Source organism: Euprymna scolopes, chromosome 43 (assembly GCF_053919585.1).
Source record: "Euprymna scolopes isolate OS-2025 chromosome 43, ASM5391958v1, whole genome shotgun sequence".
In the NCBI taxonomy this organism is placed as follows: Eukaryota; Metazoa; Mollusca; class Cephalopoda; order Sepiida; family Sepiolidae; genus Euprymna; species Euprymna scolopes.
Genome location: NC_136524.1, coordinates 16488605 through 16516105, shown reverse-complemented (window position 1 = coordinate 16516105; position 27501 = coordinate 16488605). Strand labels below are relative to the sequence as shown.

At 28.5% G+C, this 27501-nt stretch overlaps 1 protein-coding gene across 30 annotated transcripts in view; it reads right to left on the bottom strand.

Moving 5' to 3' along the window:
• Positions 1-1827: 1827 nt before the first annotated feature.
• LOC145268208 (C-Jun-amino-terminal kinase-interacting protein 4-like) overlaps positions 1828-27501 on the bottom strand; it is a 405923-nt gene continuing 380249 nt past the window's right edge. For 23 of the 30 annotated variants that reach the window (XM_080123500.1, XM_080123505.1, XM_080123502.1 and 20 more), the window contains 4 exons: positions 17269-17454; positions 14375-14395; positions 4648-4788; positions 3257-4106 (listed from right to left, as the gene is read on the bottom strand). In XM_080123500.1, the coding sequence (XP_079979626.1) occupies positions 4000-4106; positions 4648-4788; positions 14375-14395; positions 17269-17454 (455 nt within the window). In that variant the 3' untranslated portion in view covers positions 3257-3999. Of the gene's footprint in view, positions 4107-4647; positions 4789-14374; positions 14396-17268; positions 17455-27501 lie in introns of all 30 variants that reach the window. The other 7 variants (XM_080123491.1, XM_080123496.1, XM_080123493.1 and 4 more) reach the window with 2 other exon arrangements.

Sequence of the window (27501 nt, the reverse complement as noted above, 5' to 3'; positions counted from 1 at the left end):
GAATTTATTTTTCGAATCGACAGATGGGAATTTAACATTTAGGCTATTAGCTTATGAACAGTTATGAAGGGTGTAACCACAAAATCCATACCATGTGTATAAATTCCTGCAGTGTTTATATGGATTAGTAGGAGGACTTCAGCAATAGAAGGAAAAAATCAGGACTACTTCCTCTGTAGGCTAATGCTATAGATGTGGTGTAGCTCCTTGGAAGGAATCTAGGATTTTATTTGAACACCTGGATATGTCAGAAAAGTCTTTATAATGTTACATAAGATAGTGGCTACTAGTGTAGAAATTTGTATGTGGAATTTGTTGTTGCAAACCTAAGGTATTTTGGTTCAGAGGGAAAAAACTGACGTTTTTATTATATATAGGGATTAGTTTCAGGACTTGATTCATCAACCTTCTAGAGCTTTCCTTCTACCATTGTAGCAATTCACACTTGTATTAAGTTCACAGTATTTCAGAATAACTTCTATTATAATCAGATTTATCTTTGTGATCATCTCAATGCCTATTTCACTCGTACGTTTCTCAGCATTAAAACCTGAGGACCTTTCAGCTATAACCCTCTTCATTTTGGTCACAGTTTCCTGTACCATTTCTTTTTGTAATTTTTCTATCTGGAAATTCTCGATTTTTTCTGTTCTATGAAAATCAGTATTTAAAAATTTCTCATTGTGGCATTTCCAAACATCCTTCTTGTCTTGTTCATTTGTTACTAAAACTCCATTGTCATTTCAAATGCACTTCTCTCCAAAAATATTTGTCTTTGGCATCTGTTTAGCTTTTCTGAATACTTGATTTTTTTGTTATCCCTCCATAGTATATTTGGAAATTTGGCTTTCTTGCTTCCCTTTTTGCCATCAGATACATTTCTTTAAACTTTTGATCCATTTACTTGTTTGTGCTTGTTCATGATTAGAATAGGTTAGTTTTAAAAAAATCAATTTTTTTTTTCTAATGAAAAATAATCACTCATTCAGTTTGACTTTTAAATAATTAATTTCAATTTATTTTTCAACATTGTTTAGAAACAAAAAATTGCATTATCTTGAGCTTCTAGAGAAAATAAATGTTCCAGAATTGGTGGCTGTCTTACTAATAACGAAAATGAATACTTTCACTTGTTATTTTATAAAGTGCATAAATGTTAACTTATTGAAAAAATGAAAGCAAGACAACTTTTAAGAAACTTTTATTGAATAACAATGACAGTACAATGGATTTTACATAAAACAGCAAAAAAAAAAAAAAAAAAAAAAAAATGCCAATTTAAAAAAAAAGATGGCTACATTAGAAATATTAAGCTACATTTACATCTATTTACAATAAATAGTATATGCAGCAACATAGTTCTGCAACGTGCAGTCAAAACTTGACGACACCAAAGCCATCACAAATGTTTTTTACTGACAGACTATTTGTTTAGATTGTAGCCATAATAGACTTCCACTGGTTGTATCTGACAAAGTGTGTATATTTATATATATGTATATATACATATATATATATATATATACATACAACAGGAGATTGCAGATTAAAAAGATATATCCTTGTGCCATACGGCACAATGAAACAGAATACACTCGTTTAGGTAGGAGTTGTTAAAAACTTCTACCCTAAATATTTTTGATCAATAACAACATCTGTAGCAATAATAATAAAAAATATTGCTAAATCCATAGTAGTAGTAGTAGCAGTGAAAAGTGTTGTGGTAGTAGCAATTAGTATTGTGATTAGGTAGCATTTTTTTTTATCAGGAGGCATTTTTAAAGCCTTTTTCTTTTCCATATTGATTTTTTTTCTTATTTAAATACATTTTGTTGAGGCGGTATGAAAAAGAATCTTCATTTCAAATTTCAAGAAAAAAATGTGCAATCATTTTTTGTATAATTGATAAACAAGATTCCATCTGAATTAATAATCATATTTTAAAAAAATATTATTCCAATTATTAATATGAAATAATGGAAAATGTCCATTTCTCTTAATGAAACTAAATCTTGCCAGCCATTACCTTTTAGAGAGAGAATAAAAGATATCAATTTATAATTAAGAGAAAATCAGCATCACATTAACAGATATTGTCTGAGAGAGATAATCTTTTAGATCAAATTTGAAAATTTTATGTTAAATAAATAGGCAATGATAAATATTTTATCATAAGTAATCCATAATCTGTCTAATTCTTTTTAACAATTAAACGAAATCCACATAAAAATTCTTTTTACACAGGCCAATCGTTTTTCTTAAAAAGCCAGAAAAAAAAGTAAATTCTTTTTCATTAAAAATGAAATATATAACTTGCACAATTTATGCCCAGCCATTCCCCTAGCCCAGTATTTCCAAATCACTGAACATAATGTTACATAATATTGCACATAATTATTATTGATAAAAAATGATTCATAAAAATATAAGATTACTTTTTAAGTCTAATTTTCAAATAACTGTTGTGATCAACTGAATATCTAAGATAAAATAATGGTCAATTTTTTTTTATAATTTGAATAAATTTGCTTCTTGTGATGTGAAGTGTACATTTGATATATATTTTAAAATGCAACACTTATGTTTCACCTGATATCCTGACAAATATTTGCATAAATAGGTATGCATGTGTAGATTTGATATTAAAAATATTTGTTACATATTAATGGAATGAGGCTTGAAAAGCACAAACTCTAACACAAACATAAGGGCAACTCAAAGATAAAAGTTGTAAATAGTTACTTTCTTCTGTTGAACGAAACTTAATGTTCAAAATAATTGTATGTCAACAAAATCAGAGAAAATTAATTTCATGATTTATTTATACTCTTTCAATTTTATTGATCGTTTAGAAAAGGATTTATAAGAAAAGAAAACATCTTTTAATTTGTTTTAAGTATCTCTTATAGAAAACAAAAGCGCAATTTTAAATTAAATTTGCAAGAATCATTTTGACAAAACCAATACTATTAATTAAATAAAATATTTCTTGTAATAAATATTTGCACTTGTCATGTTGTCTACATAATAGTAATCACTTTTTTTATTTTTACAATACAGATATCAATATCTGCAAACAAGTAAATTTAGCTTCCTAAATGTTTATAAAGAAAGAAACAATGAAAACAAAATTCTTAAATGTTGCAATGGCTACTTTTTCTTTATTTTACAGAATCACCAAAAAAGAAGTAATTTGATCATTTTAGTGAAACATCAAATTTTAAAAATATTTCTTTTTACAAATGAAAAGTTTATCTTTTTAGAGTTTGCCAATTTCAAAGTATCATATATTTAAAGAGCAGAAAGAGTGAACAAAACAATTGTATTAACTGGATGAGTCTTCTGAATAAAAGTTTAAGAACCCCCCCCCCCAAAAAAAAAAAAAACGATAACATTAAATGCAATGGAAATTATCAGTAACAATTATCTTGTAAACCCTAACCCAAAGAAAATGAGTATTTTTATGAACTCTAGATGCATCCATGTATCTCTCTAAGAAACTGTCGGTTAGTCGTGCTTATTAAGTTTGAAATAGCATTTCTGTTATGAAATGCACACAAAATGAATGCAGCTGAAGAATTCTTGGTTTGGTTATTTTCCAATGAATTACAATTGTGTTAGTCATTTGACTTACTTTTTATTAACCAAGTGATATTTGAAGATTATTTGTTGCCTTACACAACAATCACAGTAAGCCATTCCTATTCCATACATTCATAGAAACATGTACACAGTCATATATCAAGGCATAAAGTTGGACCAACATAGCAAAAGTTGCGAATTCAAGGTTGGCTGGCAAGAAATAGTCTTAAAATTTCAAAGCTCAATGTTTTTTTTTAAATTTTGTTTTCAATCCGTTGCTCTTTAGTTGATATTGTAGAATATCTTCTTTACGGCAATCCGTTTCCCATTATTTTCCTTTTATATACGTTTAATCTTTTAATCATCGGGGAGTTTTTAATTAATGTTTACAGACATAAAATTTTTTTTTTTTACATTTTAGTCTGGACATGTGACTTGCCATACAATCAAATGACTTCGTTCTCCTCGATTCAAAGAACTCTTTTTAGTCTCATCTTGGTTAGGATCATCTTCATCACCATCACCTTTACATTAAGATTGAAAATAAAAAAAAAACATGTTATTTGAAAGCATATAAACAATCAATATTACTAATATTATTCTTAGTCATATTTTATGTTAGTTTTCAAATTAGAAAATGATTAATATAACAGGCAGTATTAAGCATTAGAATGCTTTATAAAAAACTTTTTTTTTAATATTATTTAGTAATGATACATTTAAAAACAAAATACTATTGCACTATCAAATAAAGAATATCAGAAAAAAAAAATCTATACAAGTTGTGTTATTTACCAAAAGATAAGTCATAGCAAGGCTTCATTAGAATGCAGTCTCTAAAGTAATAGGAATCTCCTAAGTAACGCACAAAGACAACATGATTAATCACTAATTCAATTGATTTCTAAAGACTAAATAAATACCACTGATTCTATTGGTGACAAACACATCATTAACAAGAAAATGGTGTAAATTAATGTTTATGGATTGTTACATAATGCCATAACTTAATCAGAAAATATGTGAAAAATGTTCTTAAAGTGACTAATCATATATTTTACTTACCAATGCGAAAGTCAATATAACCTTCTCCACCAGAAATAACCAATTTTGCCATCGAGTGGAGAACAGGAGTCGCTTCTCGAATATTTTTATTTGTACCATCAGATTCAACAGTAGCAGCACTGATGCCCTTCACAGGAGAACCTTAACAAAAAAAAAGTCACAAAAAAATCTTTAAAAATAAAAAAGAATATACAAAAAATATTTAATTTTTATTTAATTTTTCTGCAATGTTTGTTTTGGCTAATATTTCATTTTAATAATATTTTAAACATACAAGCATTAGTTTTCACATTAAGTTGTGCTTTTTTTTCTACTTGGAAATATAGCTAAGGTTTGCAACATTTTTGTTATTAGAATGAGTTTTTTTAAACTCATATTCTAATATACTATTTTCTTTTAATTAATGTATCAAAGTGAAAAATGTCTGCTTCTATTATTAAAATTATTTTCTTAAATAGAAATATTTAAACTTAGTAATATGTATGAAAGGCTTTGATAAAAGTATTTTGGTTCATAAAGTTTGAATCCAATTCATACAAATGTTTAAATATATACATATTAGAGAAATGCAAAAAGTTGGTAAAATTCTATTTTAAGAAATAGACACGCAAATCATCTAAAATAATATCACTTGAACATATCTAATTGAGCAGTTTATAATAAATGACTATTGTGATTGAACTTTAAAGGTTTGTAGATAAACTTTGGCAAATATTTGAAGAGATTACAAAATGGGTAAAGATTAAATTTTCAGATTGTTAGTTAAGATTTTAAGCAGCAGCAGCACATGAGAAAATCTAACATAGATACTGTTGATTGCTTATGAGAGTTAGCTCCATAAGTTTTTCCATTTTATAACAAATTAACACAAGTCTGTCCCTATGAACAGGCACATAAGTGTGCATGTCTTATATCAATACAAGTCATTAATAAAAAAAAAAAAATATTTGTAAAAGTCTGATGAAATTTATTATTTTCACAGCTTAATGAATTTATATTAAAACTACAAAAATACTCATCTCAAGAAAGGTAAAATTAATTCTCCAAACAGAACAGTTTTGTTCCCATTTTATGTCGCCATACAAAATTAAAATATAATTCTACTAAATCTCATGCCTAGAATGCTTATTCAAGTTTTGACCAGAATCCATTACTTGATTTTGATGATAGAAAATGTCTAAAAATTAAGGAGTATGAATTAATTCAGAGAATCTTGCTTAATTGATTTCTAATGATTATGCATAAAATTAAATAAAAATCTGAAATGAGAAATGAAGCTCTTATCACCACCCCCACATATAAAACTGTTTAAAAGACTGCAAAGAAACTGAAATTCAAGGAATATTTGTTAATTGATGTCTAATACCTACTGTTAAACTGTCACAAAAATTGAAGGTATCTGAATTATCACAAAAGGCTTTCATCTCTTTTTAAATCATTTGGCATAAAACTAAATTAAACTAAATATAGTATACATTATTACCTTGTACACCTAATAGCTGTGTTATAAAATTCATAATGATTGGTTAATTAGTTTAGGAATGAAGCCAGTACATACAAATATATAAACATTAATTTAGAGATGACCAGGTGACCTAATTAATTAATGTAATTAATCTGACTTTTCAGGTAGAAAACTTTGAGAATAAGACGAATAAAACAGCATCACCTGGAAATATTAATATAAAAAATTTTCAGAGAGATCATAATTGCAGGAAGAATAAGTAAGGCAGTAGCAAAGAAAATACTTCAATTTGTCAACCATAATTAACATTTGTTACACCATCATCATTTCGTCAAACATTTAAAAACCAAAGAAAAAAATTCTTTGTACTAATTTGAAAATAAACCATGTGAAAATTTTGAACATTATCTGCAAACAACTGGAAAAAAAGTTATTAGAAAAATGTAATGTTGTAATGTTATTTAAAAGCATGTTTTTAGTTTAAAACAAATTTCGTATTCACTCTGTTGAGTTAGAATAAAAATGGCTGTCCATAAGTCCTTCACAAGGACCCTTAATAATTGCTCCAAATCGAAAATTAAATGAACGCTAGTAGAAACACATCAAATATTATCGAGTGATAATATTATGTTCTACCAATATTTTGTTTCGATTTTTGAGTGATTATATAAGATTAAAAAGTTAGAATGGGCCGGATATGATAATCATTTTACATTAAATTTATTTATTAACTGGAAATTTTAAAATAATTTTTTTTTTATCGTTCTACCATGTAATCATAAAAAAAAAAAAAAGCAAAAAAAAAAAAAAAAAGAAGCAGAATCTCATTTTAGGGGAGTGATTTAGCTAAAGATATTAAACTATTTTCCATTATTATTATTTTATCTCATTTTTCTTTTGACAATAATGCAAATCAATCTAATAACTGAACAAATCTTTATAATTGTGAGAAAAAATATAAACATTTCCTCAGAGAGACCACAATGTTAAGAATGATTTTCTAAATAGTAAGATTATTTTGGAGAAACTCATTCTTGACATGGGACAGGCTTTGTTGACTATTTTGTTCCTAAACCGTTTTCTTATTTTGCATACTTCTAATTGTTTACGAAAATTTTAAATGGCATTAATGAGGGCCAAATGCAAATGATATTTTTTTTAATGAAAAACAAATCTTGTCTCACAAATTTCAATCAATTACAAGGAAAACAGAAAAAAATATTTAGAAAAATCTGCTCTTGTAATATACACCCACATGTATGCGTACATTTTGCAAAATATATGCAGAGATTACACAGAGAGGGAGTGGTTACAGTTATTTGAACATTTTTAAAAAAGCATTGAATTTTAAAATTTTAAAAGCATTAGAATTGGTACATGTATCGGAATTAGAAATTTAGAAAAAGAATTAGTAATTGTATAGGAATCAGAAAAAAGTTTATAATCATCCCATCACATATAGAGTGGCGCCAAAAAGAAAGTTTGCACTTGTCATTTTTTCCAAAACCACAAATTTAAGCTAAATTGAATGTAACTGTTTAAACAACTTGTACCTCATTTGATTCGCCTTTTATTCCTCTATAATTTTATTTGTTCATATTTGACTTTTAATTAAAATATCCTAGTGTTCACGTCAATTTAAAAAATTCACTTCAAATCAAAAAGGCAAAAAGAAACTCTGCACAATGGAAAATTATTTAAATGTAACTTTAGAACATTAATGCAACACAAATACAAGAGGAACACCATGAACTAGTTAATATTTAGTAGCATAGCCCTTCTGCAATTTGACAGCCTACAATCTTTTGGGCATTCCTTGAATTAGTCTGCAGCAATACTCTGATGAAAGGGCATTCCACTTCTCTTTAATTTTTGTTCAAAGTTCTTCCAGATTTGAAATTTTATCATTGCGTAGCTGTTGTTTGATGTAATATCATACGTTTTTGATAGGATTGAGGTGTGAAGATTGTGCAGGCCAATCCAAGCACAGAATATCATGCTTTTCCAGGAACCTCTTGACATTGCTAGCTGTGTGAATGGGAGCATCATCCTGCATGAAGATGAGATTATCATCCAAATTCCGGCCAAAGTAAGATAGAAAATGCTCAGTCAACATATTAATGTACTTGGTTGAATTAATCTGACTTTGCAAGTGAACTATAGGCCCTGAATCATTGGCACTAATAATGCCCCACACCAAAACTGAACCTCCACCACCTTGTAGCATTGAAACTGTGCACCTAGGATGAAATTCTTTGTCCTTCCCTCAATGGGCATACTGCCTACCATCACTACTTAGCCTATTGAACTTTCGTCGCTAAAAATCACTTTCGACCAATACGAAGAGTCATGATCTTCATCGCATCTGACGAAATCCAGACTTTATTCTCTTTACAGAAATCATTGGCTTGCGTCTTGCAACACGGCAATCATTGGCTTGCGTCTTGCAACACGGCAATCATTGGCTTGCGTCTTGCAACACGGCAATCATTGGCTTGCGTCTTGCAACACGGCAATCATTGGCTTGCGTCTTGCAACACGGCCTTGCAAATTAAATTCCTTTAATCTGTTCTTGACTGTAGATAGAGAGCACTTTTTAATAAGATTACACTGTTGTTGGATTTGGGGAGATGTTTCAAATCTGTTTCTGAGGCTGCAGATCTTGATAGCATTGCGTTTCCTGGAAGAAGTAACTTTTGGATTATCAAATTTAAGGGCATCATGAACACTGGTGGTGTTTTGGTGTTTTTGCACAGTCATTTGTACCATTTTCTCATCACATTTCAATCTACAGCTGATTTCTCAATTGAATAAACCAGAAAAGTGGAGATTAATGAGCTCCTAAAGATCACTAAAAGAAAGTCGAGGCATATGAACTAAATATTACATTGTATAACCTGGAACAACAACAATTATGATTAGAGATGCTTTGTTGCCAAAAGGGTGAATATTTTAAGCTAGTTTTAAACTCATTTGTTGCTGCCAAGTTTCTTTTCACCTTTTCGATTTGAAGCTAATTTTTTTAATTGACGTGAACACTAGAATATTTCAATTAAAAATCAAATATGAACAGGTAAAATTATAGAAGATTAAAAGGCAAATTAAATGAGGTATAGATTGTTTAAACAGTTACATTAAATTTAGCTTAAATTTGCGGTTTTTGAAAAAATGAAAAGTGCGGACTTTTGGGAGGGAGGGGGGCATTGTATATATATATATATCTCAAATAGGTTTAAAGAATATGGATAGATTATATGATATATAAGAAAGTGAAATTCAAGATACGATAAAGTTTGATGAGAAGCCTAACACTCTGAAATGCTTAGGTATAAAATGCAGTTATAATCTTTGTTTCTATATGATTTTTATCCTTATTGAACTCACAAATAAATTCATATATATCTATATTTACTTTATCTTGTCTTAAATTCCATTTTTTATGTGTGTGTGTGGCTTATCTGCAGTGGCATGAATGATCCAATCATCAGATTACTAAATCCCAGTAATAAAATCTCAAGTGCTTTTACATGTCATAAATACAGGTTTGAACCACACTGTAATTCTAAAATAACTTCACTCAAATAGACATGACGAATATTTTTATTCTTATGATTCTATATTTCATTTAGTTATGAAACTTTGTAGAGAATAGCATTTATTTGAACAGAGCCAGATTAAATATAAAAAAATTATGAAATAATGGAAACCTCATGAGGTAGGAGGGTCAAGTGAAGTAATGTGTGGTTAATAGTTGTGTGTGAAAGATGATTGGTGACAGGTTAAGTAGTGAGAGTGTAGATGAAGAGGAGGGAGGTGCATGTTGGTAGGTCAATGAAAAAAAGGAAGTAAAGATGGTACATGCTATTACATGGTGGATGAAGAGAAGAAGAAGGAGGAAAAAATGGGAAAGAAATAAAAAGGCAGCAAAAAAAAAAAGTGGAAAGTAATAAATGTATATGTAGGGGAAAAGGAAGTTTTTAGAAAATAAACAAAATTAAGTTCAAAATTGGGACACTAGATTCTTATTCAGCATCAAATTTGTTTGCTTGTAACATATTTTAGTTATAAATGGTGCTATTTGAAAGAATACAAGTCTTTAGCTAAAGTGTTGTTTTCTTTAAAAATTAACGATATAATCATGTGTAGTCTCTCACAAGCAGTTTACCATTGTATTCTCAATGGTATTGCCTGGTAGTTCTCTAACCCAACTTTCAGTAACAATAAAGATTCCAGTGCTTTTCAAATTCTTCCACCCAAGATCTTGATGAGTAATATATTGCACTCCACTCAAACTTTCCAGAATCACTTTCTGTTGAATCGACCAATATTGGTGCCATTGTTTTCTTTTTGTTTTTTTTAGGGGGGGGGAGAAGGGAATTATTATTATCACTAATATTATTAATTGTTTAGGAGGCATGTTTTCCATACAACAATTGCAAAATTTCATATATATTCATATATATCGATAATTTTAGATTACTTTTTTTTTATTACATTTATCTATGATCATAAAAAAATTATTTGTTTTATTTCACTATTATAAAGTGGATTAATTAAAATATTTTTATTTTATCTTGATTAGTTTAAGATATAAATTAGACTGATAATACATGAGATAATCGATTTGTTTTTTTGTAAGTCTAATTTATAAAAATCACTGTCTGTCTGTTTCCATTTTCTTAAAGTGCATTTTTTGTGGATCATTCTTTTATGATTTTAAGCTGGTAAAAATAGCTGATAAAGAGTCAAAATTGAAAAAAAAAAAAATTGAACATGGCAGGCCTATATCTACTTAAATTGCTCTTGTACACATGCGCAAATACACATACGTTAAAGTCGATTCATTTTCAACTATTTCTTATCCATAGCTCAAATGGTAACAACTCATTTTTTTTTTAAACTTTTGAAATCACTACAATATATTGGGTACAATATAATAATCAATAGAGATTGGCTCCATAATAAATACAAAATCTGCATAAATTAAAACATTGTATTGAAGTGTATTTCACAGCTAGGCAATGCCGGTCACCCTACTAGTCTTTATATATGCACGCACGCACATTAGTTTTGTTTGTTATTGTTTTAATGTTAGAAGCAAGGTTTACTTATCTACGGTGAATCATTAATGCTAGAAGGGATTTACCTCACTTACATTGTTGTACTCTATATGTGCAGATGGCAAAATATTTTTTATTTGATAGTTTATAAATAAATTTATATTTAGATGACACACATACGTAAAAGGAAATAACTGTCATAGCATCCAGGTTAATAGATAAGTTAGTTTTGTTTTATAGACAAAACAATAAAAAGCAAAATTAATGTGTATGTATTTATGAGTGATAAATTGTACAATAATTCTGATGAAATCCAGTAGCATGATTGGTAAGAACATTTGATTACAGTATCCATGATAATGGTTTTGATTTTCACCAACAGTAATGCCATGCTGAAGAGCCATAGGTGGTGAAACATGCAAATTCTTAAATAATTACTTTATAAATAATATGTATGTATATATATATATAATATGTATATATATATATTTAGTATAAATTGTTATTTATACAAAGAATTTTGGTTATATATTTGCAGACATAGTTCCGTTGTTTAGTTGGGAATCAGCTGTAATTCAGTTTTGAATATTCTAAAATAAACTAAATGCATTCATTTTTAACAATTCCCAGCTAAAACTGAATATATCTGCAAATGTGTGACCAAAAAGGTATAATAAAAATTCATACCATATAATTGTGCGTCTCTATTATTGAGAACTATTATATAAACACAGTAGGAATTCACTAGAATAAGTCTTATGAAGTCACCAGAAAACATAAAAAGAGGGACATAGGGGACATAATTGGTCCCCTTTGTTAGATTTAAAATAAATGGCACATATATTATTCTGATCTCCAATAGTGGTAGATCCAAATCAATGCAAAATACAGAGCAAATCATAGGGATATAGGAAAAACTGAATCTAGAAAATAATAAATTAAGACAGTAATAAATTTTTGTGGGTAGAGTTACATAGTTTAAGAGAAATAAAAGCCAACGTCACAATTTCTATTTCAAGAGCACATCATATAATGGAATAATATATAAGGAAATATTTTATGATAACATATTATACAATAAAATAACATTTTACACTGAAATAATATTATACAATGAAAATCTCATTAGTTACATAATATCAGTAATTTTGGAAAGTCTGCAAGATTTAGCAAGTTGAGCTAAAAAAAATTACAACTTTATTTTTAGTCAACAAAACTAATATTGAATTGATATAAAAATTTTATAGTTAATAGGAATTATCCACAAGAACTATTTGTTTGCGGGGTACTAATGAGCTATGTATGGAATCATGAAGGCTAGAATAATAATTAAAATAAAGGATCATTAAAAGAGAGAGAAAAAGTTAAATTAAGTATTGATTTCAAGATTACTAAACAATTTAGACAACTCATAAATTAAGAAGAATAACTTTAAATGAATTTTTAAAAATCAAAAATCTCCTTTTCCATAGTTTGTCCATAAAAAATAACTTTTTTTTTTTAAATTTCATTAAATTTTATTTAGATTAACACTAGAGACAATCAAGTTGAAAAATCTACCTTCATTTTTTTTTTCTTAAATAAAAACTTTTTTGGTAAAAAAAAAAAAGAAGCCATTGTTGAATACAGCTGGATTCTAAAAGTGGTATCCTTCAGAAAAGTTTGTTTGAGAAATTTGAATGGAAGAAAAGGATAAAAAATTATTTCCTGAAACTTGAAGTGATGAGGTTGTAAATAGGATAGAATCCAAAAACTTATAAAGATTTGTTTGATATTTTGATATTTGTTTGTATCTACGTTCCCTTCAGACATCACCCTTCTTGTTAGAGGAATCATAGACGACTAGCAGGACCTGTGGAAATTCCACAGCAGACGCTTTCATATGTTATAAATTAATGTTGGCATTCTGTAGATTTTCAATGCAAATGGAGATGCCCTGATTAATATCAGGGCATCTCCATTTGCATTGAACATCTACAGCTCTTTTGTTAAAACTGCAAAAGTATTGTAGCTCTTTTGTTAAAACTGCAAAAGTATTTATCTAAGCTAGCAGGGACGTCCAGCATAGCTCAGTTCTAAAATACACTTAAATATGATATTTTAATTTATGCAGTTTTCGTATACATTATTATAGAGTCAATTTTCTATCAATTCTTATTCTTCTATATTATAAAGTTGTGATTTCAAAAATAACAAAAAAAATATATATATATCCATATGACTTGGGTGCCTCAGCTTGGATCGAAACTGAAACCAAAACTTATAAAGAATTCTTGGTAAAATTATTTATTACAAGAAATAGGTCATAACAATAAAACAACAGTCACTCAGAAGAAAAAAAAATGTGTGACACATAAAATAACACACATGCTATCGTATTAATATATAGATAAACCTGGATAGTGAGTGAGGATAGTTTGAAATGTTTGAAGATTCAGGAGATGTTCACTATGAATTAGGTAGACAGTACTTAAAAAAATATGAAATCGGAAATACAGATTTTAGAACTTCTTTTGATTGAGTGAGAAATACAAAGCTGGTGTTGGTGTTATATAGCTTAAAGAATTGAAATAAAGTGCCAATTTTTTTTTTAAAAGTTGTGCCAAATAATTTATTGAAGGAAGAGGGTAGAACTTTTTTTTTTAATTCTTTATTTTGTTCATTAAAAACAAATCAAAAAATTGGAATTTACACAGCCTTTAAAAGCATACCAGCTCATACGTTTAAGATGAAAATGCTATAAATTATATATAGTATACATAAATTGTGAAAAGAAAATTTCTGAATAGGCAAACCTTTCAAAATTACAAGCACCAATATTGAAGTGAGAGTAAAGTGTTTTAATAAGAACCACCATACTGTTGAAGTATACCATCAGCCGCTTTTGCAGATAGAACCCGACAGAAAGATTATCACTTCAAACTATCAGCTTTTTCATTGACATAGTTTTGAACAAGTTTAGTATTTCATAACTTTCTAATAATGTTTAGATTTCTAAAAGATATGTTAATCATGTTAGCTATATCCAAACAATGTACTCATTTAGCATTTAAACAGAGTAGGAGCAAAAATAAAAATGACCAATTCTATGAGTGAATTAGATATATTGTATCTTTCCTTAATTTAGAAGAAAAAAGAGTTTTTTGTTAAAAATTTGCAGAATTAGTAAGTAGTATATGTATAAAAATATACAAAACTTTACCTGGAACAAGAGATATATAACCTGCGATAATAAAAACAACTAATATGAACAGGCAGAAATGCAATTATGAAGAGAATTATGATTCAAATACGTTTTTAGTTTATATAGCGACCATTAAATTTTAGTAATTGTGTCAAACAAATAAACACAAAAAGCAGGCAAAAAAAAAACATGCCAAAATTTAAGATGTGTGTGTGTGTGTGTGTGTGAACTCTTTTTCATCTCAAACAAGACATATTGCTATTTGGATGTAAGGGGCTCACATATATAGGATCATGCTTAACAGGGGAGAGATGAGCAGCAATATGTCTATTCGTATTACATTTAAACTTCTGCAGGTTATTACAGTCAGGAAACAAGAAACAGGGGAAGAAATTACAAAGTCTAGCAGTTGGAGGGAAGAAATTAACTGTTGTAGAAAGCTTTCTGACATTTAAGGATATCAACAGTGAAGGGGTGCAATTCAGCTGTTTGTTGGGTTAATCAGGAGTATGTATATCGCGCCGGGGGGGGGGCAGAAGTGCTATGAGGTCATTAGAGCATATTCCATTAAAAACAAAGGAATGCTATATTGTGTCAATGATTTATGACTCCTTTTCAGACCCTATCGAAGAGGGGGAAACTAGTGATAGATTCACCAACAGAGACATGGTAATAATACTCCGTGCATGGGCAAGTTGTGACTGTGTAAAAATATAGGATACTTTCTGATGTGAAAGATTTTCTAGCATGATAGAGGGAGCCCACCTTCTTTGCAGATTTGGCAATGTCTTTGATGTATTTGTTCCAATTTATGTTGTCTGTGAATGAATTGGTGATTGAGAATGTTTTTTTTTGTAGTTGTTAAAAGAAAGTTTAGCCTTCCAAGTAAAATTAAATATTATTGACCACTTACAGCTCCATTACACTACCAACTGATGGTCATTTTCTAGGGTTTCTGCAATTACCTTGAATGTGCGTGTGTGTACGTGTGTGTTTCTGGCTTTTATATATCTCATATGCTCTTATTTTACTTTTTTAATATCAATTTATTATTCATTAAAAATCATCAAAAATGCAATAACGTTAAGTAACCCAACACATGCCAACACGTAAAAGACATTAAACAGAATATGATAACTAATACTTTTTAAAAATTCTTATTTAAAAAAACAATTTTATTATGAAATTAAATCAATCAAAATGCATTTCTGTCTCTTAAATCAGCTATTTTAATCTTAATAGTTTAAAAAAATATTTGAACAGAATTTTTGAAGCTGTCAACAATAGCACCACTAATAAAAAAAAGTGATACATTTTCTTATAAATATCACGTGTGTCAAAATGTTACCAATTAGTTATTTAAGTGAAGCTAAGGTTGCAAATTTTCATAATTGAAAATTTGGAATTTTGTGTTACTAAAGCACAACTTTATGTTGGGGAAAAATATTGTTTATGCAGAGCAACTGCTTGATAGCTTCATAAAAAAACAATTGATAGCTGAATAGCTGCACAAACATTGATGATTCTGAGTGCTTAGGATGCCCAAATTTGGCAGTTATCCCAGAAAACATAAAAATTTCATAAACTTATTTCAGCTGATTACAAATTCAAGTTGTGTGATATCTCAGAGGAGTTAAAGATATCAGAAGATAGTGTATTCACCATTTTGTAGTGAGAGAGCTGTGTTCAAAATAAGTGTCATGTTTGCTCACAATTCAAAAACCAAAAATGCAGAGTTCAGAGCATTGTTTGCAACTGTTTTAATACAGCAAATTGAGTTTTTGCATCAATATTCAACACAATGAAATATGGATCCACTACTTCTGAAGTCAAATCAGCAGTCAGCTGAATGGATAGGAGCAGGTAACAGCTGTCTAAAGTGGCCAAAAATCCAAATATCAGCAGGCAAGGTTTTGGTCTATATTTTAGAATTTGCCAGATATTTTGTACATTATTTGTTCAATATTATATTGATGCGTTTGAAGAAAGTTATCAGCAAAAATTGGCCAAAAATGAAGATAATGGGCTATTTCATCAAGACACTGCACCATGTCACAAATCAATCATTTCTTTACTTTCATGTATTTCCTTCAGGGTTTATCCACAAAATATGTACTGTTAATAAAAGCCATAAATTTTACCTATCATATAAATATCAATTATAATAATGGGCAAGAGTGTGATCATGATCGTGAGAAAATGCTATAGATGATAATTAAAAAAGAAAGGACTCTACAAAATTAGTCCTTTTGAACAAGATCAAGTCATCCATGAACATGAGTATCATTTATGAAGAATGATATTTTGTATCTTGAAAAGGTTTACTTTTAAAAATTCAACTTATATGTACCATAGTCTTGTGACTGAAGTTTATTTTTCTTAAATTTCACAAGATCTGGGTTTACTTTATAGGGTTTTCTTTGTGGATTTTTATAGATTAAATTTTTTTATTGATTAAATTTTTTTATTGAAACGTGTAGTATCATTTCTGTCCTTCTACACCGAAGCTATTTTAATTTTAGTCCCAATCCAGGTGCATCTTTTTTTGGAAATGAATTTTAGATACAAGCAGCATTATCTCCTTGCAGTAAGTAAATAGTTAAGTAATTGTAAATTGTAAGTAAATAGGGACTTCTACAAAACTACTGTTTCAATTAATATATATAAGTGAAAAAAAAATTTAATCTATAAAAATCCACAAAGAAAACCCTATAAAGTAAACCCAGATCTTGTGAAATTTAAGAAAAATAAACTTCAGTCACAAGACTATGGTACATATAAGTTGAATTTTTAAAAGTAAACCTTTTCAAGATACAAAATATCATTCTTCATAAATGATACTCATGTTCATGGATGACTTGATCTTGTTCATACAATACTGGAATGAAAGAATAAGAAATGTTTTTTGTTACCTGGAACTGCTACAAAGAATTTCACTGCATCTCGATGCCCATGAAATGATAGTTGTGCCTGCGCCATTGAACAATATGGAATGAAACTGCCTGGTGTAATACTGTCTCCTTTGCTATCACTATACACTCTGATCACACTACCAGGACGGTTCGAATGGCTACCGGTGGTCACTGGCTGCTTATTACCTACATTACAGAAAAAAATATGAACAAAAAATATAAATATACAAACAAGTATTTTACATTTATATTAAACAGTAAAAAAAAACAAAAAACAAAAAAAAACATATTTCAGAACCGGGATTTTCCATTCATTTAGTTCCTTTGAAAATAATTTTTCCACAGCTGTAAAACAAATACAATTTATAAAACTACAATATTATGCATCTTAATAATAAACACTTTTGTTTAGGTATAAGATTATCTAGGGTTAATTCAATTAGGCTATTCATTTTTAGCAATAGATACACTAAAATCAGAGTCAGCCTACATTGTAATACAAGCAGAAAAATTCCTGAACAAATACTAGACATAAGTATGATCAAATTTTACTAATATATAGATGAGCTATGTTTTTTTAATAGACTGATATACATTTGTTTTAAAGTTTAATCGGCAAAGTAAAATGAGAAAAGATGTTATCATTATTTTTTTCATCAACTATTATCATCAATTCAAACTATAATTAAACTTCTATAAAACTCATTCTGCTCTATATATTTTTCAATTTCTCTTCTGCTAAATTGTGATAAGAAGCAATAAAAGAAAAACATGAAAGAAAACACTTTTTGGTTTAAACAAAACTCCAGGCGTGAAAACATGTCACATATGATATGAAATTGTGTGCCATATGGGTTTTTATATTTTAAGTTGAAGTTTATTTTCAGTTATTTTAAATTATAAACGATTTTTTTATATTACCTTCAATAAAAGAAATCTTTCTCTAATATAATATTTGATTACAATATCAATATATATATCCAATTTTGTTGCATTTTCAAAGAAATGAAGTAGCAATTGGATGGCAATTAGGGTCGTTTATCTTCATATACAGAATATCTAAAATCTAATTTATTGATTGAAAAACTTTGCTAAGGAATTGGATTTCATAAATAATTTTTTTAAAAATCTCTGAAGACTTCTTAACTTTAGTCTTAGCTTATGCAGCCGGACAGATTATTTATACTGGCAATACAGCTTGAGTTTTAAAAATAAAACAACTCCAACAGTACAAACAACTGGAAGAAAAAGGGAGGGAGGTATCAACATTAATTATGATTATTGTTACAAATATTAAATTACATTAAGTTGTGTGTGTATATATATATATATATATATATATATATATATATATATATATATATATATATATATATATATATATGAATGAGAGAAAGAAACCACAATGCAACAAGTAGGAATATGCAAGTGTTGTGGAGAAGGAAGAAAAGTGATCTAGGACAAATGCAGTGAGAAAGCAGAAAAAAAACCTGCCTTCACTAAACACATCTATTATGAGTTTAACAAATATGCCAATACCATCATCAAGCACTTCAAGAACTGGAGGAGACATTTTCCATCCATCAACTGTTTCTTAAAACTTAGTTCAGTGATAAAATTACTACAGCTGTCTGCAAAAGCATTAAAAGGGAAGGTTTAACATACAGCCAACACATTCAGGGCCATCACTGGTACAGCAACTAGCCACACACAAACACAATAATAGCTCAACGACATGCACCCTGATTAATTACTGAATCAATACACATGTTAGAATATACCACTTGCAACAAATTTTATATGGAGAGGACTATGAAACCTTTGACATCAGGGGTTAAGAACATAGATAAGTATCTTCATTTTTTAAATACCTTAACATTTGCAACAACAGAAACAGATCAAAGTTAAACTCTTGGCCGAGGAAAAGAACATTGAAAATCTTTGCAAAGGTTTACATTCTGAATTTATTAATAGACTGAAACTTGGTGCCTCATTTATGATATAGTAGACAGCATAGTTAAACTTAAGCCCGTACACACATATATATTAAACACATATCATAAAAATATGTATTCAAAGTAAATTTAATTAAGTCAGGAAAAGAGAAAGAAAAAAAAATTATATATATATATATATATAGTGATCCCTAATAGTAAAACTTAATATATAGATTTACAATTAGTGAATAAAATGAGAAATCAATAAATATAACAATCAAAGATCAATAGAATAAAACACTTAATATATAGATTTACAATTAATCCCAAAAGATAAAATTAAATGAAAGAGAAAAAAAAATGATCTTGAATAGTAATTGAATAACAGTCATCATCATCATATGAATTTGAAGATTCAACTGTTGGTATTGGTTTCCCTGATATTTTTCACATCAGATTTTTTTTCTAGAAAGACATAGGGTAATTACAAGAGGTACCACCTAAAGTTAAGTGAAAGTGATTTTGTGGAACAAACTGAATTCAAACTTGAAACACACAGGTTGTCAATCCGTGTCATTAACCATTCAACTACTGTTGTAATGTAAATAGATAAGATATACAACTAATTAAAAACATAAAAAAATAAAATTGTACAAATACAATTAATAGATAAACTCAATCATTTATAAAAAATTAAAAAAGGAATAATAAAATAAAATTAGAAAATGTAATATAAGCACAAAGATGAATTTAAATGTTAAAACCTTTTAACATATTTTACTAATTTTGCTACAAAATTTATAAATTATTACCTCCCCTTTTCTACACAGCAATTCAATATTAAAATGTTAACAGAACTTAAATTGGAATAAATTAATATAATTAAAATTACGCTAACACATACACAAAATAACTATAAATGAATATATAATTATAACAATAATAAATAAATTTATCAGGAATTATTTCATAATTTAAAAATTTTAAATCTATTTTTTTGCAAGCCCACTGTCTTATTTACTGCATTAATGTAAAGAAAACAATATTACCAATGCAAGCTTAAGGAGATTTGAAACACCTACCACTTGAGGAAGATGTCTCAAAATATATTATGAAATACGGTTACAAACATTGGATCAGCATGTAGGAGCTGTGAATGAATCATGTAAGATTGAATAAAAATAATCATTTTTGTCTTCTATCTTAAAACCAGTATATTTGCACTTCTTGCATTAGTAACCTTCTATGATTATATATATATATATATATATATATATATATATATATATATATATATATATATATATATATACACACACACACACACACACATCTTCTTAGTATTTTTTTTTAACCAAAATTTTAATGCTAAAATTCCGCTAATACCAATAAAATGAAAGTCAAAATTAATTGAATCAATTTTTTAAGCTTCATGATTATCAGTTTTTATAATCGAGCACGCAAATAGTGTAATCGCAAAAATCAAGGCAACAAAATATAAAATGAGAACATCTTATGTATTTTCTTATGCATTACAATTGTTTCATAAATGTTTAGATAATTTTAATTATATCACTCAAAAATATTCCAAAAATAGCTACTCTTCAGACAGCCAAATACACTATTTATACATACATGAATACATTCATAATCTCTATTTAGAGAACAAGCAGTTGGACCTACCTGCACAACATCTTTATATTTTCTTTGTTTTTTTATTTTTGGATTTGCATTTAGTAAACAACCCATTTTTGCATTTCTATTTGTTAAATATTTCAACCAATTACCTATTTTAATATTAATTTAATCTTTTGTAAGTTTTTAAAAATTTTGATGATTACTTTTCTTCTCCCATTTATTTATTTCCAAATACTAATTCAAATTCTATATGCTCGATTACGTCTTCCACAATCTAGGATAGTTTTGTACAAACTTTGTTTACATTCTACGATGTTCTGAAGTATTAATGCCTAACATTTTATTAAAAAAGAACTGTGATTAAAAGTTCAGTTTAAATATTAATTAAAATTTATCATCATCTCATACTGGTTATGCTAATAATGAAAATTCTTTTCAATTCTTATCATTATCCAAGTATTTTATTTTAATTTATCTTTCCTATTTCTTATCGATAAAAATCTTCACATCCAAAGGGAGATAACTATTCAGTCAATTTTTATCAATTTATTAAAATTCAATGCATTAGCATTTTAATATTTAGACTTAAGCATTTATTAATCACCTTTGTTTAATTTATAATTCCAACATTATCTTCTTAATAACCATCTCAGTTTAATTTCTCACTTAGTTTTCTTCCAATTTTATGTTTTGATTAAATTTAATTTTCATGTTATTGAAATTACCTGGGTACTATTTTTTTTATCCATAACTATTATTGAAATTACATCTATTTCTTCTATTTATGTTATAATCATTTTAGTTTCTATAAGTTAAAATGATGATCTAATAATTTATTTATTGCACCATTTTAAAATCTTTTATTTTTATTTAGATTGGAGCTCAGACGGGCGTTTGCCATGAAAATAACGATAAAACAGAGACAGGCTTGCAACGTCTCTTCTGTGAGAAAGAGGTTGCAGGGAAGAGAAAAGGGCATCCCCCACTAAACTACAAAGTCTATTTTGAACTCTGTCAAGGAAGAATAAGTTCTTCCTAGCAGCTCCTGCCCAGATGTGACAGCAATACTCGATCCTTGGACGTACCTGGCTCTTATATAGGTAGAGAATTGCATCAGCAGGTAGATATTTACTGGATCAATAGAAGAATCCCATCATTTCTCCAGTGACCTTGGCAATGGATTTGATGTACGTATTCTATTTTAGATCAGAAGCTTGTCAAAACATTGAGCCTCCCCAAGACGAGAGCCATTTATTTCAATTGATGCAAGATGGGGATCAGACGTTGATGATGCAAAGACAGAAGCTTGGTTTAGATACATTAAAAGTAACCAGCCACTTTTTCCCCATTGTACCACACGCTGAAGATCAGAGGAGAGAGAATCAGAGAAAACTTGGTTGTTTACGGCCTTTGATGTGCTGCCATAGATGGTAATGTCGCCAGCATAAATATCTATGAATGATGTTAGGATGTGATTTGGAAGATCGTTGATGTAGATCAGGATTTAGGTTATAATTATTTTAGTTTATATAACTTTTGTCTTGACTTATGCAGCCAAGCAGATTATTTATACTGGCAACACAGCTATTTTTTATGGTTGAGGATCTAATAATTCATTTATTTATTGCACCATTTTGAAATCTTGGTATTAAATTTAACATTCTTTCCACACTTACATTTTACCCTTAACATATTTTGTAAATTTTTCTTTATTAATTTATTTTAATCAGGTTTTCTGGTATGGTAACAGGAATGTCTATGAAGACAGCTTTGTAAAACATCTAACCTTTTGTTTAAAATTTCCTCTTTGTAGCATGCCCTAAGTAAACATAGATTATATCTTTTTGATTTACTAGGTCTATATTTTCTAGCTTTATCTACTATTGACCATTTTAATCAAATTCTTTTCTATTCCTACGTAGTTTACTAACCTAATCACCTAATGCAGTTTTGTTCCTATTCTTATTTTTAATAATTTTTTTTGTTCTATCCTTATTTCTATCATTATCCTCATCCCGATTTGGTTCGTTCTCTGGTCCAATTTTAAATGATGCAACATGGTTTTGGTATCTGTCCTTAAAACAAACATTCGATATATCATTTTATCCACCTTTTCAAATTTGTAGACAATTTCAGAAATTAAACAATTGCTCTCTAATGGACATTCGTAAGGTATTATATATATATATATATATATATATATATATATATATATATATATATATAAGTGGCCTGGTAAGACCACAGGGGAGACAACCAAGCAAAAAAAAAAAAAAAAAAAAAAACCTAAGCAAAATTCATCCCAAAGCAGCAAAACTAAAGCTGGCTTGCCAGGACACTATACATACTTTGCTTACATATGAATATATATATACGCAAATTTGAGCATATTTTATTGGTTTGAAAATATAGGTTCTTTTTAACAATTGTCATAATATTTTAACGATAGAATAATATTATAATTTTCAAAAAGCTTGCAAATTTTCATGTAGTTTCATCCCATAGAACCAAAGATATGAGCATTTCAATATTCAATTTGGCTACAAGCAAGTATATATACACACACACACACACACCACCTTTTTTTGGGGGGGGGGGCAATTTTATAAGTTAAAAATCTCAATGACTATTGATCAAAATTTAACAAATGAAGTCTTCTGGAAAAATTAATGATCTGAATTGTGCCATAGGCTATATGACATTTGCCCTTAAGGTTGCACATTAAGGAGATCATCTATCATCCAGAGTCTATTTTTGGCACATTTTTACATTCATAAAATGTTTCAACAATACTTATTTGTTTTCCTAGTTTTGCATATGAATTACAAAATATCTGATATTTCCCCAAAACCTCTGGCCTTGATGGAAGGGAGACTAAAATTTGCTGTTCTGGTTTCATATTATCTGAAATAACAGTAAGGGGAGATGTTATTCCAAATATTTCTCATATGTTATATCTCCCCTCTGGTTTTCGTACATACAGTAAATTTCACAGTATATAAGGATTATTTGATACTGGAGATATTTATAATCATACCCTATTTCCAAATGAGAAATATTTGGAATCAAGTCTCTCCTTGCTGTTATTTCAGATAATTTGAAACTGTAAGGTAAGTTTTACTCCCCCCTCTACCAAGGCCAGAGGTTTTGAGGAAATGTGTGTATATATATATATATATATAACTCTATATAAATAAAATGAACTCATTTTTTCCTCTCCGACATTGACCGTAATAGGATTAAAAATCATGACATTACATGCAAATGTAATGCGTACTGACTGTAGCACATTATCTAAGGTGTGCTATAGGCCTATTACCTCTACAGTTGCTCGACAATGGTACATTCCTATATTGTTTCCGGTGAGAGTCCACTGCCAAAATCACTTAGATTCAATGGAAGTTGCAACAAATTTTCTCTCTATTAGATTCCTCCTTTCTCCTCTTCCCATTTACAACGCAGCGGATGCGTTCATAAGGAACAGTACGAAGAAACACACCGGTTTGGAATCGTACTAGGTTACTTATGCCGGTTTTTTTTTGTTATTTTTTTAAAATCTTTTACCCTGATTTATGCTTTCTGTTTTTTTCCATAATAAAATAGAAATGAAAAAAATTAAAAAAACAAAAATAACACGAAAACGCGATTACTATTATTGTTTTCTTTTTGCTTTTTTTTTGTTAATGTAAGACGCAATCTGCAAGACTAACTGGATTTTAGTTCCGGTTTTAACGACTAACCGTGAAATCTAACTACGACCTTTATTTATTAGTACTTTCAACTCAACATTTATTTTTACACAAACATTACAACGCAACGATATCGCGAATTCAATTGCATTACACTTAAATTAAAATTAAAACAAATAAATTCATTTAGAATTCAAGAAAACAAAAACATTCATTTAGATTTCAAGTGTGATGTGACTACTGAAACTAAACCAAAACAAACTTCACTGCGGAATTGATATTTGACCTAATCCATCACTTTTTTTTTCTTTCTTTGGTGTCTCTAAAAACCAGGTAACCCCCCGCTAGTATATATATGATGAAAATAGTATTCCCACAAAATAGAGTAAAAGGAACAAACCAAGTTATGTGTTCAACGTTTTGTCTTTATTTCGAGACTTCCTTGAAATAAAGACGAAATGTTGATGAACACATAACTTAGTTTTTTCCTTTTTATTTCTCTCTTTCTCTCTCTATATATATATAGGTATGTAAGTGTAACACACTGGTAGATATTATAGATAACTTTATGCACATACTTTGATAAAAATCTGTTCAAGTTTTCTGGTAAATCTTGATCGTGATTACAATTCTAAAAATGTTCAATAGGGGACATCTTCAAGGAATATGTGTATTGCAAAAAAATAATCAAGTTAAATATTTATTTGAGTAAAATTTGCCAGAAAAGTTGTAGTTAGTAATATCAATATAAAAGTTTAATAAATTTTAGTATGTTGTAATCGATTGAAATTTAATTTTTAACAATAGTGTTTCTTTTTTAACTTGATTATTGTTTCTCTTAATTGCTAAAGCTTCAATAGTAATTAACGCAACAGTGTATTTAATTAAAACTTTGAATTACATTAATCACTAAAGCTGCTGTGATGACTTGTTTTTTTATTCATTTCAAATTTCAAAGAATAAAATTTTACTTTTATGGATTTTTTAAAATTCAAAAGCAAATAAACATTTTAATTTAAAAGTTTAACTAAAATGTTCTAAATTTAAATTAACACATTTTGCACTCTGCTATTTAAGTCAATCTCCTCAATCAGCCAATAAACTCGATGGTTTACAATTTATTGTAGTCTGAGCAATTAACATATTTTATATCTGATTTTAATCACATAATTTAATTTTTGCTGTGTAAAGTCTGTAAATGTTATCAAAATAATTAGAAAATAATGAACAGAATAAAAAATGGTTTTAAATGATTTGAAAATCTATTCTATAAATTTATTATACTTTTGATAATTAATCTCATAGCTGAAGCATTTGAAAATATTGTGAGTTTTTATCTGTATTTGATTTAGTTTTTAGGTAGTCACAATCTCTTAAAGCATAAATCAAAAACTTCTATGCACATTTCAGTTCTGAGTTTATTCCATGTGCCATCAAACTGTACATTACATGCATACATTAAAACTTTGTAACAGAGATGCATGCATTTAGGAATTTTTGCCCTTTTAGAGGAAGACTTACACAACGCACAAGTTTGTGATGTGAGCCATAATCTACATCTTACATGATACACACAGCTTGAAGTCTACTTTGCAAGTAATAACAAAATTGAAAATGTGACCACACCATGAACATGGTTGGAATAACGTTGCCTGAGGGGCAGCTTTCTGGTACCAGAAGTTGTTGCAAATCATGAAACCACAGATTCAGTACAATGTTAGTTTGAGGCCATTACTCTTCAGGCTCCTTATGTCATACTTGCACATTCTGAGAGCTTATTTAACCTGTGAGAAGTTGAACTTGCTTCAAAGGAAACTTTATCAGCTATTCTGAGATGTTGGTAGAAGGACAGAATAATCTCATTACTGCTAGGAATGGAAGCATAAACTAAAATGACAAGCATAAATAAGAACTTTGAAGTGCTAATTCAATTAATAAAGTTGTGCTGACGCTGTTCAACTCTATTATAAAAGGGCAAAGCACACTATCCTTATTATTTTTTAATCTTCAATTTATATTTCCAGAACAATGGCTAGCAAGTCTCAATTTCCATCAGTTGATCTTTATCACTGAAACTGACTTCTGTTGATTCTTTCATTTCATTTCATCATTTGACACTCAAAGTTTTTCAACTCAATGTGATTGAGAAGTATGTTTATATTTCAGATGGCTATCATTTGGCCGATCTTTAAATTTGTAATACTTAATACTCAACAAGTAGCAAAATTGCACCTTTTCTTTATCAAAAGTCCCATATAACAGAAATCCCTCAACTATTAGTTTCTTCTCTTGAACTGCTAGACTTTGGAATTTCCTCTGTTTCCTTCTTCCCTGACTGTACTAACATGCAAAAATTTAAATGTAATGTGAACAGACATTTAGCTGCTCAACTCCCTATGTAGATTGCCCCTGTAGCCATAGTTCCTAATTTACAGTGGCTCTTTACATCTCAGAGGCAATGTGCCTTGTTTGGGGTGAATATGAGTTTAAAACAAAATCGTATAGTAAACAATGTTAAATGTTACATACTGTTTTACAATTATTAGAGATTGGATAAAAATCATGGTTTTATTTCTTTTACTTTTATAAATATAGGTAAACGAGAAAAAACTTTGAATATTATATTTCACAAATCATAGCAATATATGAAACAAAATGTATCTAGCATCTACAATGTAAGTAATGAACCAACAACTAATGATACACTGCATCGTGGCTACCATAAATATTTAGCTGGTAAAACATAAGGGTTTAAATCATTTAAACAGCTTTTTAGCATAACTTTCAAATTAACTTTGGTTGTAACTGAAAGATAACATTTTAAGCTATTATCTTTCACTGAACATTAATAAATACAAACTGCACAATAAAATTAGAATGTTAAAATAATTGTTTTGGCATTCATACAATTTTATTAGATAATATCTTTTATCTTTTTACTTATAATAATTTAAAAATGCAACTCATGG